At 33.3% G+C, this 17966-nt stretch overlaps 3 protein-coding genes across 6 annotated transcripts; 1 reads left to right on the top strand and 2 right to left on the bottom strand.

Annotated features, from left to right (window-relative positions):
* Nucleotides 1-2336: 2336 nt before the first annotated feature.
* Nucleotides 2337-6027, bottom strand: LOC130505074 (GATA transcription factor 12-like). The gene is made up of 4 exons (XM_056999681.1): nt 6014-6027; nt 5732-5855; nt 3464-5061; nt 2337-3187 (listed from the first exon to the last, which is right to left on the bottom strand). The coding sequence occupies exons 3-4, from the start codon at nt 3701-3703 to the stop codon at nt 2495-2497; spliced, it is 933 nt and encodes a 310-aa protein (XP_056855661.1). The 5' UTR covers nt 3704-5061; nt 5732-5855; nt 6014-6027; the 3' UTR covers nt 2337-2494.
* LOC130505075 (uncharacterized) lies at nt 5096-6560 on the bottom strand. The gene has a single exon (XM_056999682.1). The coding sequence runs from the start codon at nt 6465-6467 to the stop codon at nt 5937-5939; it is 531 nt and encodes a 176-aa protein (XP_056855662.1). The 5' UTR covers nt 6468-6560; the 3' UTR covers nt 5096-5936.
* A 7699-nt stretch (nt 6561-14259) lies between these two features.
* Nucleotides 14260-16296, top strand: LOC108825740 (auxin-responsive protein IAA28). 4 transcript variants are annotated; one of them, XR_008941544.1, is made up of 4 exons: nt 14260-14470; nt 14664-14975; nt 15151-15989; nt 16062-16296. XR_008941544.1 is itself a non-coding variant. In XM_018599092.2 (4 exons), the coding sequence occupies exons 1-4, from the start codon at nt 14343-14345 to the stop codon at nt 16082-16084; spliced, it is 528 nt and encodes a 175-aa protein (XP_018454594.1). In that variant the 5' UTR covers nt 14263-14342; the 3' UTR covers nt 16085-16296. The 4 variants fall into 4 exon arrangements, 3 of the variants coding, with proteins under 3 accessions (XP_018454593.1, XP_018454594.1, XP_056855663.1); XM_018599092.2 differs by having other exon boundaries at nt 14263-14470; nt 15925-15989; XM_018599091.2 differs by lacking the exon at nt 16062-16296 and having other exon boundaries at nt 14261-14470; nt 15925-16055.
* The last annotated feature ends 1670 nt before the right edge of the window (nt 16297-17966 follow it).

Genomic DNA, 17966 nt, shown 5'->3' with positions numbered 1-17966 from the left:
TGGGTTTTAGGATGCAATATAATTTTTAACCGAACCCGAAGTGTTATTATCCAAACCCGACCCGTACTAATGAAATTTTACTACGGAACATAAGAACGTAACCCGAAATCCGAAAAAAAAAACTCGATCCGAACGCTAACGGGTACCCGAACGCCTAGGCTTAGGTCATCCTCCTCATTGGAAGTTTTTTTTTTAAATGTCTCACCAGAATAATAAATATTTTAATAGAAATTTTTCTCAAAAAGTGTAAAGGGTTATGTCATAAAGATTTTCGCTTGAGTTTTTCTAAACTTTTAAAAGCTTTCTTATTAAAATATTTATTATTTTGGTGAAATATTTTTTAAGAACTCTCAATACGGATACATACATATAATGAAATAGTGGTGGAGGCAGTTCATAGTGAAGTGGGTCATATGACCCATGTGAAATCAATGAATTTTTTTATTGTGTTTTTACAGAGAAAATTGAGGAAATACAGTAAAATAGACTTATTGACCCATGTAATATAACTCTGACTCTAAAACTGATCCTGATAAAGACTTTGGCTGTGTATATATGCTCGTACGACTAAATCATCAGACAGAGAAACTAACAAATTGGGTTGTAAATATTAGTATTACTGGTTTATTATTATTAATTTTTCTACACAAACTGAAATGATTGTTATTTAAGAAACAACTAGATTTTGACCCGTCGCCTTTTTCTTTTATTTTAATTTAATTTTAATATTTATTTTTTTCTTTCTGATTATATTTGTATTTTTGTATTCTATTTGTGTATAATGTAGATCAAAATATATTGTAATTTAAAACTTGATCCGGTATACGTACGGTTAAGGTTGAGTTTGCGGGTCGAATTCGTCCCGCTGACCCTACCAACCCTCGGATTTTCAACTTTGTTTTGGTTAAAATATGACCCGTACAACCTGCAAACAAATAATATTGTACCTGCATCCGCTCCGCTTAATTTTGTGGTTATCCGTAGGTTATATACATATTTTAAAAATCATTATTTAATTTAATTACTATAAAAAGTATATTTATAATAAAAAATTATACATGACTTAAATTTTAAAAGTATTATTTTTAAATTCTTGTATTTAAAAAGTATTTGCTTTTTAATTTTTAATTTTTAAATAATTTGCGGGTTGACGGGTAGCCGCGATCCAAAATCCACCAACTCATACTAAATCCGCATAAAAACTCATAACCCGCATCCGCAAATCAATTTTCCAATAGTTGGATCAAAAATAATTAGTTAGTGAAAGGATTCAACAATTTTTTGAAGTAAGTTTTTTGGTAAATGATTCCCTTTTAATAGTATAGATGAGGTACAATGTTGTTTTAAAATTAATTCGACACCATTATTCGATACAAAAAAATTATATAAACATTAGTAATAGAAACAGTGGTTTATACAAATCTTTCTTACGCACATATTTAAAATGCTAGAAGTCAACGGTTTAGATTATAGTAACATTTAAAGTCAATAACAGTAATAGATTTTATTTAAATGAAAGGAAAATCTTATTAAGTTGCTATAAAATAGGTTAGTTATAAGATTTTGTTATATGTAATAGGTTGGACTAAAAAATGAAAGGGTCTAATAACTTTGTTTAAGTAGATTTTTTTAGAATGATTCTCTTTTAATAGTATAGATCACAGTATTTGCAAACTAGAAACTTTGAAATAAATATGCAACAAAATAGTATAGGGACATTGATCATCGAGGCGACATATCGCTAACACAGGCACTCTCCCACCAATATCTCAACATTATGATTTTCACCTCTATCATGTATATATATGATATAGATTAATCTTCTCTCAAAATACAGATTATCGCCTTATTATCTTTTTGTAATGGTAAAAGTATGAGCATGTGAAAAGATAATTTTACATGTTGTAGATCTAAACATCCTCTATATATTAAAATAGAAACATTTTCATTTAACCGCAGATAATTTAATGTTTTTGCACTATTTTTTTCAATCAACTTATTTTTAATTCCTACATTTTTAACCATTGTATTATTGAACCAAAATTCTTTCTATACAACTACTGAAAAATATCATTTTGAAAGAAAAGAATTACAAAATCATTAAGGTTTACATCAACTAAAATACTCGAATGAGAATGTTTTTAGAAATTGAAAGTTTCATATACTGTATTATCGAACTTAGCTATGTTTGAGGTTTCTGTACACGAATGCAATAAATAATTGTGATTGTTTATGAATTAAGAAAATTTAGGTAAAAAATTATATTAATAAATTATTTAATAAACTTTTTCACTCTGCCCAGGTTACTACCTAATTGATGATTAATCCATGGTATAGAGATCGAAATAAACTAAATTAATGACAGTATAAGTATGTTTAACTATAAAATTCAATTCATGTCATAAAGAAAGCAACAAAATATTCTAACAATTTCCAAAACTTAATTAAGACAAAGCAAAATTTGATTGAATCATTCAGACACCGTTATGGTGGATCACTGGATCAAGTAATCATCACCGTCCGATGAGACGTCGAGAATCATGGCAGTGTCCTTACCGTAACGGTGATGTATGAACTCATGGCGGGACTTGGTCATGTTCTGACGCCGGAGCTCCATAACTCTCTGATGAGAATTGGAATGTTTTGTCAGCACGAACGTCGGACTCGCCACCGGCCGGTACTCCTGCACCAGACGTCCCGATTTGTACCTCACGCCGCAGGCGTTGCACAGGGTCTTCGGACCCATTGGACCCGTCCGCCACTGGGGCGTCCTGTCGGTGGCACAGTGGACACACCGTCGCTCAACTCCGCCGGACTCCGGCGAGGAGTCTTTCTTCCGACAGGACGCGTCCACGGCTAGCTTTTTCCAGAGTTGAGCCGTCGGCGTCGGCGAGGACGGCGGAGACAGGTAGAGGCTGGAGATAGTGGTTTGTCCTGTGAACGGGTTGTCGTAAAAGGCTTCCTCGGGAAGCGCACGTGAGGCCCAGTGGCATGCTGCGGCGCGTGAGCGTTTGCTCCTGGCTTTGGCCGGCACAGAGACGTCAGTGGTGAAAACCGGACTGCTGTCGGATTTTGAGTCGGGTCGGGTCCTGTTACCGGATATTAGGTTGAGCTTTTGAACATGTTCGGTCGAGAACGAGTCCTCCACGAAGTTCGACAACCACTCCAGTTCAGCTAACTCATCACTCTGTGTTTCAACGAAATACTCAAAAACATATTTTCAAAATAATTAAAAATCGACTAACCAATCAAATTTTCTTTTTATTCCTTTTAAATTTAACTAATCGCAATTACAATCATATATTTTATTTCCTAAACTTACATAATCACGCAAAAAAGCAAACATATTTTTAATTCCCTAATTATTATTTTTTAGAAAAGAGATTAATTCCCTAATTATTCTTTCCTTTTTAATTCCCTAATTGTTCAAACGTACATATGAGACTGATTTTAATTATCATACCGGTACGCAAAGGCCGCCGGAGAAGCTGGTGCCGTCTTGAACGTCACCGTGGAAACTGTGAAGACCCGCGGTTGAGAAGGAGGAGGAGCTAGAGCTGTCGGCTACGGCGGTGGTTGTGTTAGCCCCGTCGGAATCAGCAATGACATCGTTTTCCTCGTCATCATCGTTAGAGAAATCGACCAATAGATCATCCACGGCGAAATGGTCAGTGTGTAAGAATTCATGAGGTTCTTCTTCCATGAAACTCAAAGGTTTTTTTGCCGGTGGGGTTGTTACGGTGAAGGTCTAGCCGGAGCTCTTTTAGAGGGAGAGAGGAGAGGAGAAAGTGGAGTGATGGGAAACGTGAGTTTTAAAAGGGGTTAAGATAGAGAAATGGGTTTCTATGGGAAGAAAAACTTTACGAATAAATTGTCATATTAATTATTTCATTTTTATTGCGTTTGAAGGGGACAAAAGATACATGTAAATCGGAAGGTTTGACGAGGTATTTATAGCTAATTAATTTCACAAAAATATATTACATCTAAAACAGTCCCCATACAAGCTAAGTTCAAAAAAAAAAAACAGTCCCCATACATGAAGAAAGAAATATAAGTACTTGGAGACAAAAAAGCATATGTACAACGAGTCAATGGGCACCAGTGGACTGTGAAAAAGGTTGTATAATGGTTTTTGCGCAGATGCTTTGTACGCAGCTGCGTTGCATGCAGCAATACACTCTCGTAGTCAGAGACTCGGATATAAACAGTCTCTGCACTCAAATTAGGTTATCCTAAGGTGTCTCTCTCCACGTAAGAGTAAATTATATGTCGATATCATTATAGTAGTCAGGGATAAATTTTTTTTTTTTTTTGAATTAAACGTTAGGGATAAATTTTGCTTATTTATGTAATGAACAAACGTGTTTAAGTCTAATTAACCACCTCCAAAGTCACAAACCACCTTTACAAATGCTTGCAATCATAGCGTTAGTGTTTTGAGAGAGGCGAATCACTCAAGTTTCCGTAGCTTCTTCACATGAGTGTCTGCTTACTACAGAAACGTGTAATTACACCAACTCCCTAGTTCCGTGGAACCCAGCTTTTAGCTTTACGCCAACTCCTACACGAGCGTAGTTCGAGACAACGGATCGGATAAGGTTTATGTTTCTTTTATAGTTCTTCACTATTTTTTTTACTACATCATTGCCAAACTCTCGATTTTGTATATTAAAATCATTCAGTTGTTATAACTAAATAATCTTATCTTCCTATACCTAGTAAGTGCGTGGCAAAATTAGTGCCTAGAGTGCCCCTCACGTGTTAAAAGCGAAAGATACGTGGTGCATTACAATTTACAAGTTATACAATTGTATGGGCCTACAAGTCTACAACGAACTTTAAGCCGAAAAGAAAAGTCTACAACGAACCCCCCTCATCGGGCCTCAAGGCTCATGCTTCTTTGAAAGTAAGCAAAGCCCAAAATTATAGAGTTGACGGATCCTCGACTCGAGTCATATGGTGTCGCTAAGTGCTCAACCAGAGCCGTGCTTAGGTGAGGAAAAACCCTTAGGGCCTTTATTATTTTTTCTTAAAATTATTTGCCCAAACTTTACAAACCTAAAGTTATATTCACGAGTTATCCACAAATATATGAGTGAGAAATGAACTTTTCATTATAGATATTACAGGAGAAAAATACACTACCCAAAATTTCCATAGTTTTCTTTCACTAAATATAACTAACTTAATACCTTTTTCCCTCTCTACATGTAACTTTATATCTTAATAAACGGTTTTGTAAAGAAACAAACATAGGTGCTGACTGGTTTTCCCGCTACCACCCGCAAACGCAGCTTTTGCGGTTTATAGCGGTTGTTGGCGTTTCGAAACAATCACAATAAAACGCTATAAATCGCTTCAAACCGCTCCGAACCTCTTAAAATCAAAAGCTGGTTCCTGCTAGCGTTTGCGGTTGCGGGCGGTTGCGAGAGGGTAAATTTTTTTTCTTTAAAAACAGAATAAATAAAAATAATACTAAAAATATCCAATAAAAATTTTCAATTGAAATAATAGAAATTGTAAAATGTATTCATATTATATTTCAATTTATATTATAAAAATTCAAAACTAAAATATTTTCTATAAATTTTTAAAATTGAATAATATGATTTTATAAATATAAATTTTATATTTATCATATTATTATGATTTTTAATATTTTTATAATTACATAAAATATAAATATTGTTAAATTATTATTTAACAGATGTTGCGTTTGGTAGTTTACCAGTCATAAGAGTCCCGCAAACGCAACAATTTCTAACAGCTGTACCAGTCGTACAAATCTCTAGAAAACGCTTAAAACCGCAACCACCAGCACCCGCAAACTCCCGCAACCGCAACCGCAACCGCTGCGGTTACACCAGTCAGGCCCATAAAAGAAAACGTAAGCGTTTCACAAAAAAAAGAAAACGTAAGCACACATATATATTCTACTTATTAACAAATGTACGATCTTTTAGCTCCTTAGCCAAAGCAGGCATGCAGCTAGAGCTCCTAGTGAGACCACCTTTTTCAGACTTGGTAGCTCTGACCATCTTGTTAGACCTCTTCTTCAGAATCTCATTAACCGCTTCTGCTTGGTACAACGCCGGATAACTCCGGCCTAGTCTATTAAACCGGGAACATGCGCTCATGTGTGCATGTACTGCCTCCTCTCGCCGTTTCTCCATCACCAATTCACTATTGTTCATCTTCTCCATCTCTTGCTCCACTGCTTCTGCGCACAACCCGCAAATCAGCTTCCCTGAGAATTTTGAACGCATACGGTCTATGTACTCCGGCGTGCACTCTTCAGACATGCCACAACACTCACACTTTGCATCTTCCACTTCGGATATCGCCGATAACGACAACAAATTTGTAGTGGTTGCAGTTGCGGTGGGAGTTGGTTCTTTGGTTAGAGTGTTGTCTATGGATATTTGGTGTGATATATCGGAGCAAGTGCGTTTAAGGGGGGCCATGAGAAGGATTAATATTTTGATGTTTTGTTTTCCTTTGTTTTGTTGTGTATAAAAGTCACTTGGATCTATGTATTTATGTTCTTACTCGTAATGATGATGCGTTTTTATAGTGTTAAAAGAATGGTCTAGAGGGTTTTGATTCCCTGTCTAATTTTCTGTGTTCGTCTGCCAATAAAAGCATGAACAATTTAGCTTTTATTTAATGAGCTAAAAATGGACCAACCTCACATGTATATCTTGTACAACACGGTAAAGCCAATAAAAAGTTACCCTTTTTGTCAGGAAAGATGAAGTTCATTAGTATTGATAAGAGACTGGTAACCTTTTTTGTTTTATCGTCTAAAGCAAGGCTCCAACTAGAAGGTACTCAATTGTTTGAATGTGATAATACGAAAAATACCCCTACATAGCCTTAAAAAAAATTGTCACAAATATTGCATATAAAGATCTGAATGACCAAATATATTCATTTAATTAACTAATCTAGATCATAAGGTTAAAAGTTAATGATTGGATTTTTGGGGTGGTTTAAAATTTTAAAAATAAAAAATAAATATTAAAAGTTCTGAAATAAAAGTTTTAAAATATTTTTTAAATAGTTTTAAAAACTATTTCAAATTTTGAAAAGAAAATTTGAAAAAACAAAATAAAAACTCCAAGAATTATTTTTTATACAAAAGTTCAAATTTGAAAATATATAAATAAAAACTATAAAACAATAAATTTAATTTTTTATTGGTTTTTATTTTTTGTTATTGTTAGGATATAAGAATCTTTTGTCTCTTTAATAAAATATATTTTGGTCATTTTTCTAGAAGATTTTTGTGACAAAAACTTAAAATGACAATAGTTTCTTTTCCTTCAAAATACTGGGAATTAGAAGATATAATGAATGTAAGCATTAGAAGAAAAATGGTAGTTTGTTCAGACTTGCTAAATCAAATCAAATCAAATTTAAATTTCTTTATATTATAAATACTACAAATGTATACAGCACTAAAATATTGTATATTTTATTTAACAATTAATAAAATATATCACTATAAGATGAATATAAGTGTATATATTATAGGTCAAAACTCAAAGTATATGCATGCAACCAGAAACTGAGAAAAGGGCTAAAAACATTAAATACCTATGTCTAATTGAATACTCCCTCTGTTTTTTAAAGATCTATGTTTTAGGAAAAAATTGTTTTGAAAATATACATTTTTTACTTTTTCAATGTATTATTTAGTGAAAATCTGTTAACTTCAAAAAAATTAATTGTGTTTATTGGATTTTTATTGGTTAAAGATTATGGAAAATTGTTATTCACAAAAATCAATGCATTTTTAATGTGATTTATTAATATATGTGAAAAGTCTAGAATATATATCTTTAAAAAACAGAGGGAGTAAAAGATAACCAAGTTGCGCACACCTATTCATTGGCATTTAAACGACGTGATACTTATTTAAGTTATTTGTCCAAAAAAAAAACGATGTGATACTTTTTTTTTTTTTTGACGGCAGACGACGTGATAGTTAAAGAAAGAAAACCCTTCTTTCCAACCTATTTTCAGCAACTCCAGCTGAATATTTTCTTGAGTTAATTTGCTCAATATCCTAAAATAAGTGGGATACCATAGAATGGGGAGAAAATGGTAAAGATGAGGGGAGGAAAATTGAGGGGATATTGTGTATGGAGTGCAAATATGGTGGATTTTGTGTGCATGGAGTGCAAATACTCTATTTTCTTTGCAGCTCAACTGGTGTTTCCATGACTATCCTCATGCAGGATGATAATCCTCTCGTTATTTTTTTTTTAATTTTTAACTTTTCTGTACATATAGTAACAATCTAAATAAGTTGATTTCGATCAATTAGACATGTTAATTGGGTTAACTTAGTTCAAATTCCGTAAAACCTTTGAAGAGTTTTGCCAAATATGGGTTGTTTTCAAATCTTTGCATAAGTCTACCTAAAAATCAATCCACCTTTTAAAGAAATAACACTCATATTCTAAAATATCTTAAAATTTAAACATTTTAAACCCCTTAAAATATGGGTTGTTTTCAAATCTTTGCATAATTGTCTACCTTTGGAAAAAAAAATCAATCCACCTTTAAAAAAATAACACTCATGTTCTAAAATATCTTAACATTTAAACATTTTAGAACTCTTAAATAACTCTTAAGGTGTGATTTTATGGTATCTGTAGAGTAAATTTTTACTCCACATATATATATTTACTCTTGGTTCAAAAAATTACCAATCGAGTAATTGTATACAAACAGAAAAAATACACACTAAATTTTACTCTAGATTTTACAAAATTTTCTTCCCTTTTCTTCTTTTCACTTTTTTTTTAAAAAAAAAATTCTTCTCATTTTCACCATTTTATTTATTCTTAAAGTTTAGTAATCACACTCTTACATTTTCCCGGCCTCACGTCTTGGTTTGATCATGTGTCTGGTGCCAGTCGTGTCCGTAATGACATGCTTCTAGCAGCGTGTAAGTACATTAGATTTCTTTAAACTGTTTCAAGAAACTGATGCATTGTCAGATACCTAACTTTTCAGTCATTCCACCATAAAAGAATCTATAAGATGATCTGTTACAATTGATTTTAGATCAAATTTCACCTTTACTATTTAGACTTTTTTTTTTGATTAACCAGGGGGTGATCCAAAGGTTTTCTAGACCCAAGACTAATTCCTCTGAGGTCGACGACAACCCACGTATTTTTGCGATTTAATGCTAGTTCCGATGACCAAGCGGAATCGAACCCAGGGCAGAAGCTCCAGCCGGAGTCTCTTTACCACTAGGTCAAGACAACTTGGTTTACTATTTAGATCATTTGCTGGATCTTCTTTGTTTTATGAGAATTTCACTAAGGGACTGCTCTATCCGCCTTTCAGAAACATCAGAAAGATCTCTCCTAACATTGTAGCCACTTTGGGAGCCAAAACTTAAGAATTGGTTAGGTTTCATAGTTTTCTATTTAAGGTTTCATAGTTCTCAATATATATATTTTGATGTCAGAAAATCTGTTTTCATGTTGTTTTTAGTTGTTGCAGGACTGTCATGGAACCTGCCGTCCTAAGTACCTGGTCAAGATGGCAGAGAGCTGAATGTACGTCGCTGTCTACAGAACTTCTGTTAACCATTCTTCTGCACCAGTGTGTCCTCAGCTTTTCTCTTTTGCTTTTTGTTTCTGTGGATTTGCTGCTTCTATATATGTCAACTTGTCTTCTCTTTTCACCTTTTTCTTTTAATTTCAACTTTAACTCAATTTATGTTATGTTCAAGTATTTTGTTGGATATTAATCTTGCACTTGGACACGTCTACCGTCTATAGCTAAGGTGGAGCTTGGCGATTAGTACGCAAACACAAAAGGACGGAATTAACATGGTAAACTATAATAGATAATGGTGTCATGTGTTAATGGATATTATTTTCCATATTATTATATTTATCTAATTTATTGATATAAATTAATTTTATAATGAAATTTTATCTAAAATACCATTTGATGTTTTATTCTTCCAAAAAAAATAATTTACTTTGTCAAAAAAAATTACTGTTAAGATACTTTTTTTAACGCTGATTTATTATGATATTACAATTATTAGGAACATTACATAGACGATTCGACAACCGATAATATTACCTGTCTTATTAAGATCTACGCCTAACTGCATCATCTGAGCCGTCCTATGAAGATCCACGCCTGACCAGATTTACTTGCACCATGTTGAAAATCTTTTGTAATCATTCCTTCTATAATCACATAGTTTCCTGTAATCATTCCTTCCATAATCTGTATAGTTGCCTAATAAATCGCGCTCTCTCAGGGACTTGAAACCTGGATTTGAGAAAATCTGCAATAAATTGCATAGTCTGGGAGTCGAACCCCAGACCTGGATGTAGAAGCCTTTATACCTTAACCATTAGACTAAGGTGCTTCCACATTACTGTTAAGATACTTACAAAGGATTCTAAAAATGGTAAGTACCTTTTCTAGATTGATAATATCATTTTTGGAAAACGTTAATAGACTTAATTTAAAACATTTTTCTTTCATCTATATTATTAAAAGAGAAGTACACATATAGAATGCCCCTTAGTTTTCAGTGTTATTTACACTTTTATGCCACTGACATTAAATAATACTTCCTATTTTAATGTTGTCTTTTCCACTTTGATTAATGCGTTTTCCAAAATTAAATTTGAATTAAATACATTATTAAATAATACTTCCTATTTTAATGTTTTGTATTTTCCACTTACATTAATGTGTTTTCTAAAATTAAATTTGAATTAAATATATTTCATTAAATTTTCAATTAAATCAATATCAAATTAAAAGAAAATACATTTTTGTTAGACAAATAATTCATGGAAATTATAATATCAACTCTTCGTTTAACAAATCTGAACGAACAGAATATTATCAAATTTGAACCGAAACTAGATACTATCCAAACGGATTTACCATTTTGGTATCTAGAAAACCATAACCAAACCTTATCTGAACAAAATATTTCAGATATTCGAATGTATTTAAATCATATTTATTTACTTCAATATGTTAGCTATTTTTCGAGTTAATATCCAAGATATAAGTTATTTTAAGTTGTTTAAAATATTTGAAATATAAAAAATAGTCGAAAGTAAACATCTAAAGTAGATAAACAATAATCAAAATACCAAAATACTTAAAATATATATTTATTCTTCATCCAAATATTCAAGTTAAACCTATTTTAAATTTTTAATTTAGGTACTTTGGCTTACATTACTCAAATAGTTTAAAGATATATAAATTTAAAAAAAATTAAAAATAATTTAAACGGGTTATCATATCCGCAAAGATCCTAATAAAACCGGAACCAAATTTATAAATACCTGAATAGAGCTAGAATCTTTAAATTCAAAATCTCAAACCCGAATAGATTTTAACCGAATTCGAGTGGATATGCAAATATCCACCCCTAATTTAGTCAATGTAAAACGATCAAATATTACAAATATACTATTTAGTATAAATGAATAAAAACTGAAAATTAATACCCGTGCGATCGCACGGGTCAAGATCTAGTATAGTTTTAGTATGACAGTTCTATCTTTGATATCTTGGTAAACAGCACAGTTTTTACTGTCACATAATGCAATTATTCCAAAAATATATCAAAGAGAAAAAAGAACAAAGCGAACAAGAGTGTTATAAGAGAGAACATTTGAAGTGATTTTGGGCCTGAATTTATAATCATTGCAAAGTCAATGATCCCATCCATCATACTCAAAACTCAAAATGTCAAGATAAATAAATCAAATATTGGAAATACATAAAGTAAAATTGCAAGTGGTGGCCCTCCATAATCCATTAGTAGCCTAGTTATTCTGATAATGATGATGGCTTTGATTTCTTTTAGTTCAAATGGTCTATACATTCATTGAACATCTAAAGTGTATAATTGTTCTTTAGCCTTTTTGTCTGATAATGTTCTTAAAAAATGATGGGCATGACTAAATGTGTATCGACCTTTGGTATCAAGATGTTCATCATTATTTCTGTCTTTCCTTCTATTTTCTCTCCTTGGTGTTCAATGATGATATATGGACTTATTAGTAGATTTTTTTTTGTGCACTATTGATAAAATGTTGAAAATTGATTCAGTTTAAGATGTTTATAAACTCTGGCTGTTTTTTTTTCTTGCTGAAAAACCCAAAGATTTGTGAACTTTATGGAAAATAATAATAATTACCAATTCGGGTATATATACACCAGTATACATGATTCCTGCATAAACTTATCAAAATATATTGCTTCATACATATACTTCTTAATTATGTTTAGGAAATATCACATAATTCAGGACTGGAGATAGGCAAAACTGGTTTATCTAATTGGCAATACAATAGCCTACTCATTGGGTCGTCTACAACGGACACACACATGTCAAAGTTTGATTTTGAGTTATTTAACAACAATAGAATTAATACAAAATACTATGATCATTACTGTGGTGATTAGTCTTTGAAGTAATGATTTCATTAGTCAAATAATGATTTTATCAATCAACCGAGCTAATTATTGTAACTAAATGAGTACTCGTAAATGGTGACCAATGTGCAAAAACTGCCGCAAAATAAGTGTTAACCATGAGTTTGTAATGGTCATAATATATGATCGTCTGTGGCTAATTGAATCTTCGCCATGAAATCTTAGGTTGAGCGGTTGAGCCACAAGCTTATTGGCGGTTATTTCGCCATGAAGCTACGATATTACTCTATCAGAGATGACACTTGAATTTTTTTCACCCATTTATTTACAGCTTATTTGATTATGCAAGGTGAAAGATCCTTGAACCGTCCTTGAACAGTCTAGATATATTTCTATCGTTATCTTTAGCTTTTTTTTTTTTTTTTTTTTGGTAGGAAGATGGGAGAAAACTCCCATTTTTATTAAACTGCAAACATCAAACTACAAACGAATTTGTCGTGGCCGTAAAGAACCATCAACATCTTCGCGAATCAAACTACCAAGTTCTACCGGAACAACATCAAAACTATGAAACCCAAGCGGGAGAGAAAAGGCAAGGTTATCTTTAGCTTTATTGTTGTTGATAATATTTTCCTAGACCAATCAATTATGTAATTTGAAAAAGGATAAACATTATGGAGGCCAAATTGCAGCAAAGAAAAAAAATCTAGTAGTGGATTTCTTGTGAAAAATATAGAGTTAATAGTAGTGGATATCTAAGTAAACATAAAAATTTCAAAATAGAATTAGGTATAAAATAAAATATCTTTTATTAACTAGTAAAAGATAAACAGAAGAAGCGAGGAAGAAACAAAGACCTACTACTTTTCTTTTATTTGGTAGGTACTCATTTGATTTAAGCATGCTTAGGAATCTCTCTCCTCTTTCTTTTTTGTCGGCCCCCAAACTCCTTTTCTCATACAGACACAAAATGCTTTAAAGAATGGGGGTTATGGAGACGATGATGGCGATCTTGATGATCACATGTTGTAACAACCATATGCATGGCATGTCTTTTGTCTCATGACATGATATATAAATATAGTTACATGCATATATATCGGTGTAAACTTTAAATACAAAGTGTCAAACGTATGTATTTATACATTATGGTTGTGATTGGTAAAAGTCAGAGAAAAATAAAGTAAATAAAAAAGTGGAAATGGGGTAAAACTAAAATAGATTGACGGTAAGACAAGAGAAAAGAGAAAAAAAAAACAGAGTAAATATAATTTTCTCGTATAACTAAGCTATTTAGAGCATCTCCAACCCATTGCTATTTTCACCTCTATAATAGCATTTAGAGGTGAAATTATTCCAACCCACCTCTATTTCTTCCTCTACAATAGAGATCTCTATTTTTTTCTTCTATTTATAGAGGAAAAAATAGCATTCCTCTATTTTTTACTCTATAAAATAGAGATTGCTATTATAGAGAAATACATTGGAGCATATCTCACCTCTATTATAGAGTTCTTCTATTTTAGAGGTGAAAATAGCAAAATACATTGGAGATGGTCAGTAGATAGCTAAAATGGTAAAAGAAAAAAAAATCATCTGATTGATAAATTTGTAGCTGAATGTAAAATAAACTTGATCTTAGAGTAGATATTTACTCTATGCAGTAAACTTGATCTATCTACCGTGTCATATTCATACACGTATGCAATGCATATTGACATTCTGAATTACGTGTAAGATCTCTATATTTATGCAAAACAAAAATGTCTTTTCTTTTATCAGAAAATAAAAGCTACTTTTGCAAAGACTGAGGTTGTAGTTTCCTTGCCAACCAACAATCCATATAATACTCCCCAACACCCAAACACAACACAGACGTAGAAATGGAAGATGAGAAGAGACTAGAGCTTAGGCTGGCTCCTCCCTGCCACCAACTCACATCCAACAACAACGTCAATGGATCTAAACAAAGAAGCCTCACGAAAGACACATCATTTGTTTTCAATAACAGGTTCTCTTAATTCATTCTCATAATCTCGTCATTAATAACATGTTTATCAATGGATTTGAGGCACCTTGTATCTTAAATAGCAACAATTTCCCCCCATTCTGGATATGCTAAATAGAAAGAAAATCTATTTTCCATAGTTTTCGGATATTAGTGTATAAAAAACTTATTTATAAATACGATTTGGTTACAACAGGGTTGAGGCAGCTCCGGTGGTGGGATGGCCGCCGGTGAGACCATCCCGGCGAAACCTAACGGCGCAGCCAAAAGAGGAGATGAAGAAGGGAGTGAACGATGACGTGAGAGAGTTGTACGTTAAGATCAATATGGAAGGAGTTCCCATTGGAAGAAAAGTCAACCTCTTCGCTTATAACAACTACCAACAGCTTTCATATGCCGTTGACCAACTCTTCTCTAAGAAAGATTCGGCTGATGTAGACAGACAATACACTTTGGTCTACGAAGACACTGAAGGAGATATAGTTCTGGTCGGAGATGTTCCTTGGGAGTAAGTTGATTAATCAAGCAAAATTAACTCGATATTATCATCAAAAATCATTTTATAAAACAATGGAGTTTTCTAAAAAGAGTTGAGTCATTTCTTTTCATATGAATATCCTTGTTTTTTTTTTCATCAATTCGCTGGACTATATATTTACATAGTTTAGCATATTGGTGTATAGGGATGGCAATTGGGCTCTCCCGTCCCGTCCCGTCCCGAACCGCTGCGGGTTCGGCTTCTGGCGGTACACGGCGGGTCTGTCCCGCGCGGGATGCGGTCTTCAAACTAGCTACCCAATCCCGTACCGCGAAATATGTAGGCCTTCGCGGGCCATCCCGCGGGACATCGAATATTACATTGCTTATTTCTACATGCACAAACAAACATAGACAATAATTGAGTTTGAGCTTACACATGATCGAGCATACTCTTAAAAGATCAATACATTAAGCTTATACAAAACAAATGTTTTTTATTATCATTTATAATGGCTTGAAGAAGCTCCACCGGTGCAGACCAGAGACGCTTGGGAGACCGGAAGCATCATCGACCCTGAAACCACCATCAACGGAGCTCCATAATGTCTAATCCCCCTCTCTCTCTCTCTCTCTCTCTCTCTCTCTCTCTCTCTCTCTCTCTCTCTCTCTCTCTCTCTCTCTCTCTCTCTCTCTCTCTCTCTCTCTCTCTCTCTCTCTCTCTCTCTCTCTCTCTCTCTCTCTCTCTCTCTCTCTCTCTCTCAGGTGAAAGCTTCAAAATCCCGCGGTTTAACCCATCCCGCTTTCGACCCGTCCCGCTTTGAGCCCATCCCACTTTGAACCCGTCCCGCTTTAGACCCGTCCCGCGAGGCCCGCAATTTTGCGGGTTTATCAAATGGAGGCCCAATCCCGCCCCGCAGCAAGCCTTTACAGGCCAGGCCCGCGGTCCAAGTCCTTGATTGCCATCCCTATTGGTGTAGGATGTTTATATCGACTGTGAAGAGATTGCACGTTTTAAAAACCTCCCACGTCTCCATGCTCTCACGTAAGATTACTTTTCTCACTAAACCTTTTTCAGACTATATACATAATGTATAATTTTGTTGTGTTTCCGCAGCTATAAAACATGGCATGGAATAGAGTGAGGTTCACCAATACACCAGTTCGATGTTTTGTTTAAAATTTAATTTATGTAAACCATGGGGCTTGGTTTGATTTACTGAGATTTCTTTTATTGTTACTTAGATTTTGCTTTTTCAAATTATGCTCTATGTTTTTCGTTATGCTTATGGAAGACGAATTTGTGTAAATATGATGTTTGCTTAAGTAATCTGGGTGGTATTACTATGTTATCGTGAGTATAATCTATAAAGATAGTAGAAAAACAAGTTGTTGTATCGTTTTTAGTAGTAAAATTAATAAGCCCGGAAACCCAAATAAACCGATTGAACAGAACAGAACAGAAACACTTATGTAATATTAAACCATATTTTAAATCTACTTCTCTATACGAGATCAAAAGTAAGTTTGAACCAGATGAAATAGAGAGGAAATGAGACCAAAGTAGTCCTTAGGCTTCAAATTTTGCATGTGAGTAACGTAACATAAGGATGGTTGCTTAAGTTGGGCCTCCAATGCCATACGTAAGGATTATGCCTATGTTAGCTGAAATATTGAAAAACAGTTGGATCTCTAAATCTCTAATGCCATATTTGAGCCTATATTATTTGTTCTAGGCGCAATAAGGGAAACGTATAAAAGTTAAAAAGACTTGAAAAGAAACAAGCCTATCTATCTGCTCCATTGGAAAAGTGCTGATCTTTGCAGATTGCAGTTACATACCTTCTTCGCATTATCGCCTTCCATCTTCTTCTCTAAAATTGCACTCGTATTAACTAATATATATTTAATCATGTGGAGCATATTGATATGACTACAAATCTAGTTGACTGGCTAGTAATCATCTCAGAAATAGCTTTATTTCGTTTCAATGATAGAGCAGCTCCATCGGTTGTAACCGATAGCAGTTCCTAAAACAAAAAAAATAATGTTATTATAATGATTTGATTCTGCATTAATTTTGTAAAACCAATTGAGACAGTAGTGTAATGACATCTGTCTTTTCATCTTAAGAACCAGCCCCTTAAATATCCACGGTAAGAACACCATTAACGCAGTGGTTAGTGGTGATGCTTATTATTTTTTTAATTAAAAAAGCAGAAAAGAGAAAGAGAGGAAGAAGAAACAAGAAGGAAAAACGCTTGTTTAAGCGGTGTTGTTTCAACTATTTGCGGGCCCCACCGACATGTGGTGGCCCGCGATTGGTTCCCTTTTTATTTTTTATTTTTTAATTCAGACAAAACAAAATTAAAGAAAAAAAAGCAACCCAAGAAGGTGGCTGAGTTGATGATGCTCTAAAGACTTTTTCTATTCTCTCTTATCAATATTAATTATTTTTCATTTTTCTTAAAAAATAATGACTCCTTTAAAACTCACCGATGGAGCTGGTCATATCCATCCAGGGGCGGATCTACAGTACCACAAACGGGGGCACGTGCCCCCAACTACTTTTTAAATTTCGGTCAGTTAGTTAGGCTGCTATTGATTTTTGTGGAACAATTGGTAAATATGCTCACTGTCACGTTGAGCTCTTACAGGGTTCAAAACCATCGTGTTTTGCTTTTTTCCCTGGTTTGACTTTTATCTATCGGTGTACATTATACAATTAATATTTTGTTTGACACGTCTGCTAGTACAACATCTTTCTTCACAGCAATTATTTACTGGGATTTTTCCTATCTTTTGTTTTATATTGTTCATATTTTTTGTGTTAGCATATATTTTTCTTTTTATTTTTGTTTTAATAGTTCTTTCTATTATAATACTTCATTTTAGCACATTTTAAGTCCATTCTTTTAATGATAGACATTAGCAATTGCTAACTAAAAAGTAATTAATCCATTCATTTTATTTATATTTTAGAGTTTAGTTCCTTATGTACGATGATTAATTGATTAAACAA

This window comes from Raphanus sativus, unplaced genomic scaffold (genome assembly GCF_000801105.2).
Source record: "Raphanus sativus cultivar WK10039 unplaced genomic scaffold, ASM80110v3 Scaffold1998, whole genome shotgun sequence".
NCBI lineage: Eukaryota > Viridiplantae > Streptophyta > Magnoliopsida > Brassicales > Brassicaceae > Raphanus > Raphanus sativus.
This window is presented reverse-complemented; position numbering and strand designations above follow the sequence as displayed.

Coding starts and splice junctions, on each gene's coding strand:
- LOC130505074 (XM_056999681.1), bottom strand. CDS start 3,703: ATGGAAGAAGAACCTCATGAATTCTTACACACTGACCATTTCGCCGTG. Junction 3,188..3,463: donor CCGGCGGCCTTTGCGTACCG/GTATGATAATTA, acceptor GTTGAAACACAG/AGTGATGAGTTAGCTGAACT.
- LOC130505075 (XM_056999682.1), bottom strand. CDS start 6,467: ATGGCCCCCCTTAAACGCACTTGCTCCGATATATCACACCAAATATCC.
- LOC108825740 (XM_018599091.2), top strand. CDS start 14,343: ATGGAAGATGAGAAGAGACTAGAGCTTAGGCTGGCTCCTCCCTGCCAC. Junction 14,471..14,663: donor TCATTTGTTTTCAATAACAG/GTTCTCTTAATT, acceptor TGGTTACAACAG/GGTTGAGGCAGCTCCGGTGG. Junction 14,976..15,924: donor GTCGGAGATGTTCCTTGGGA/GTAAGTTGATTA, acceptor CTATTGGTGTAG/GATGTTTATATCGACTGTGA.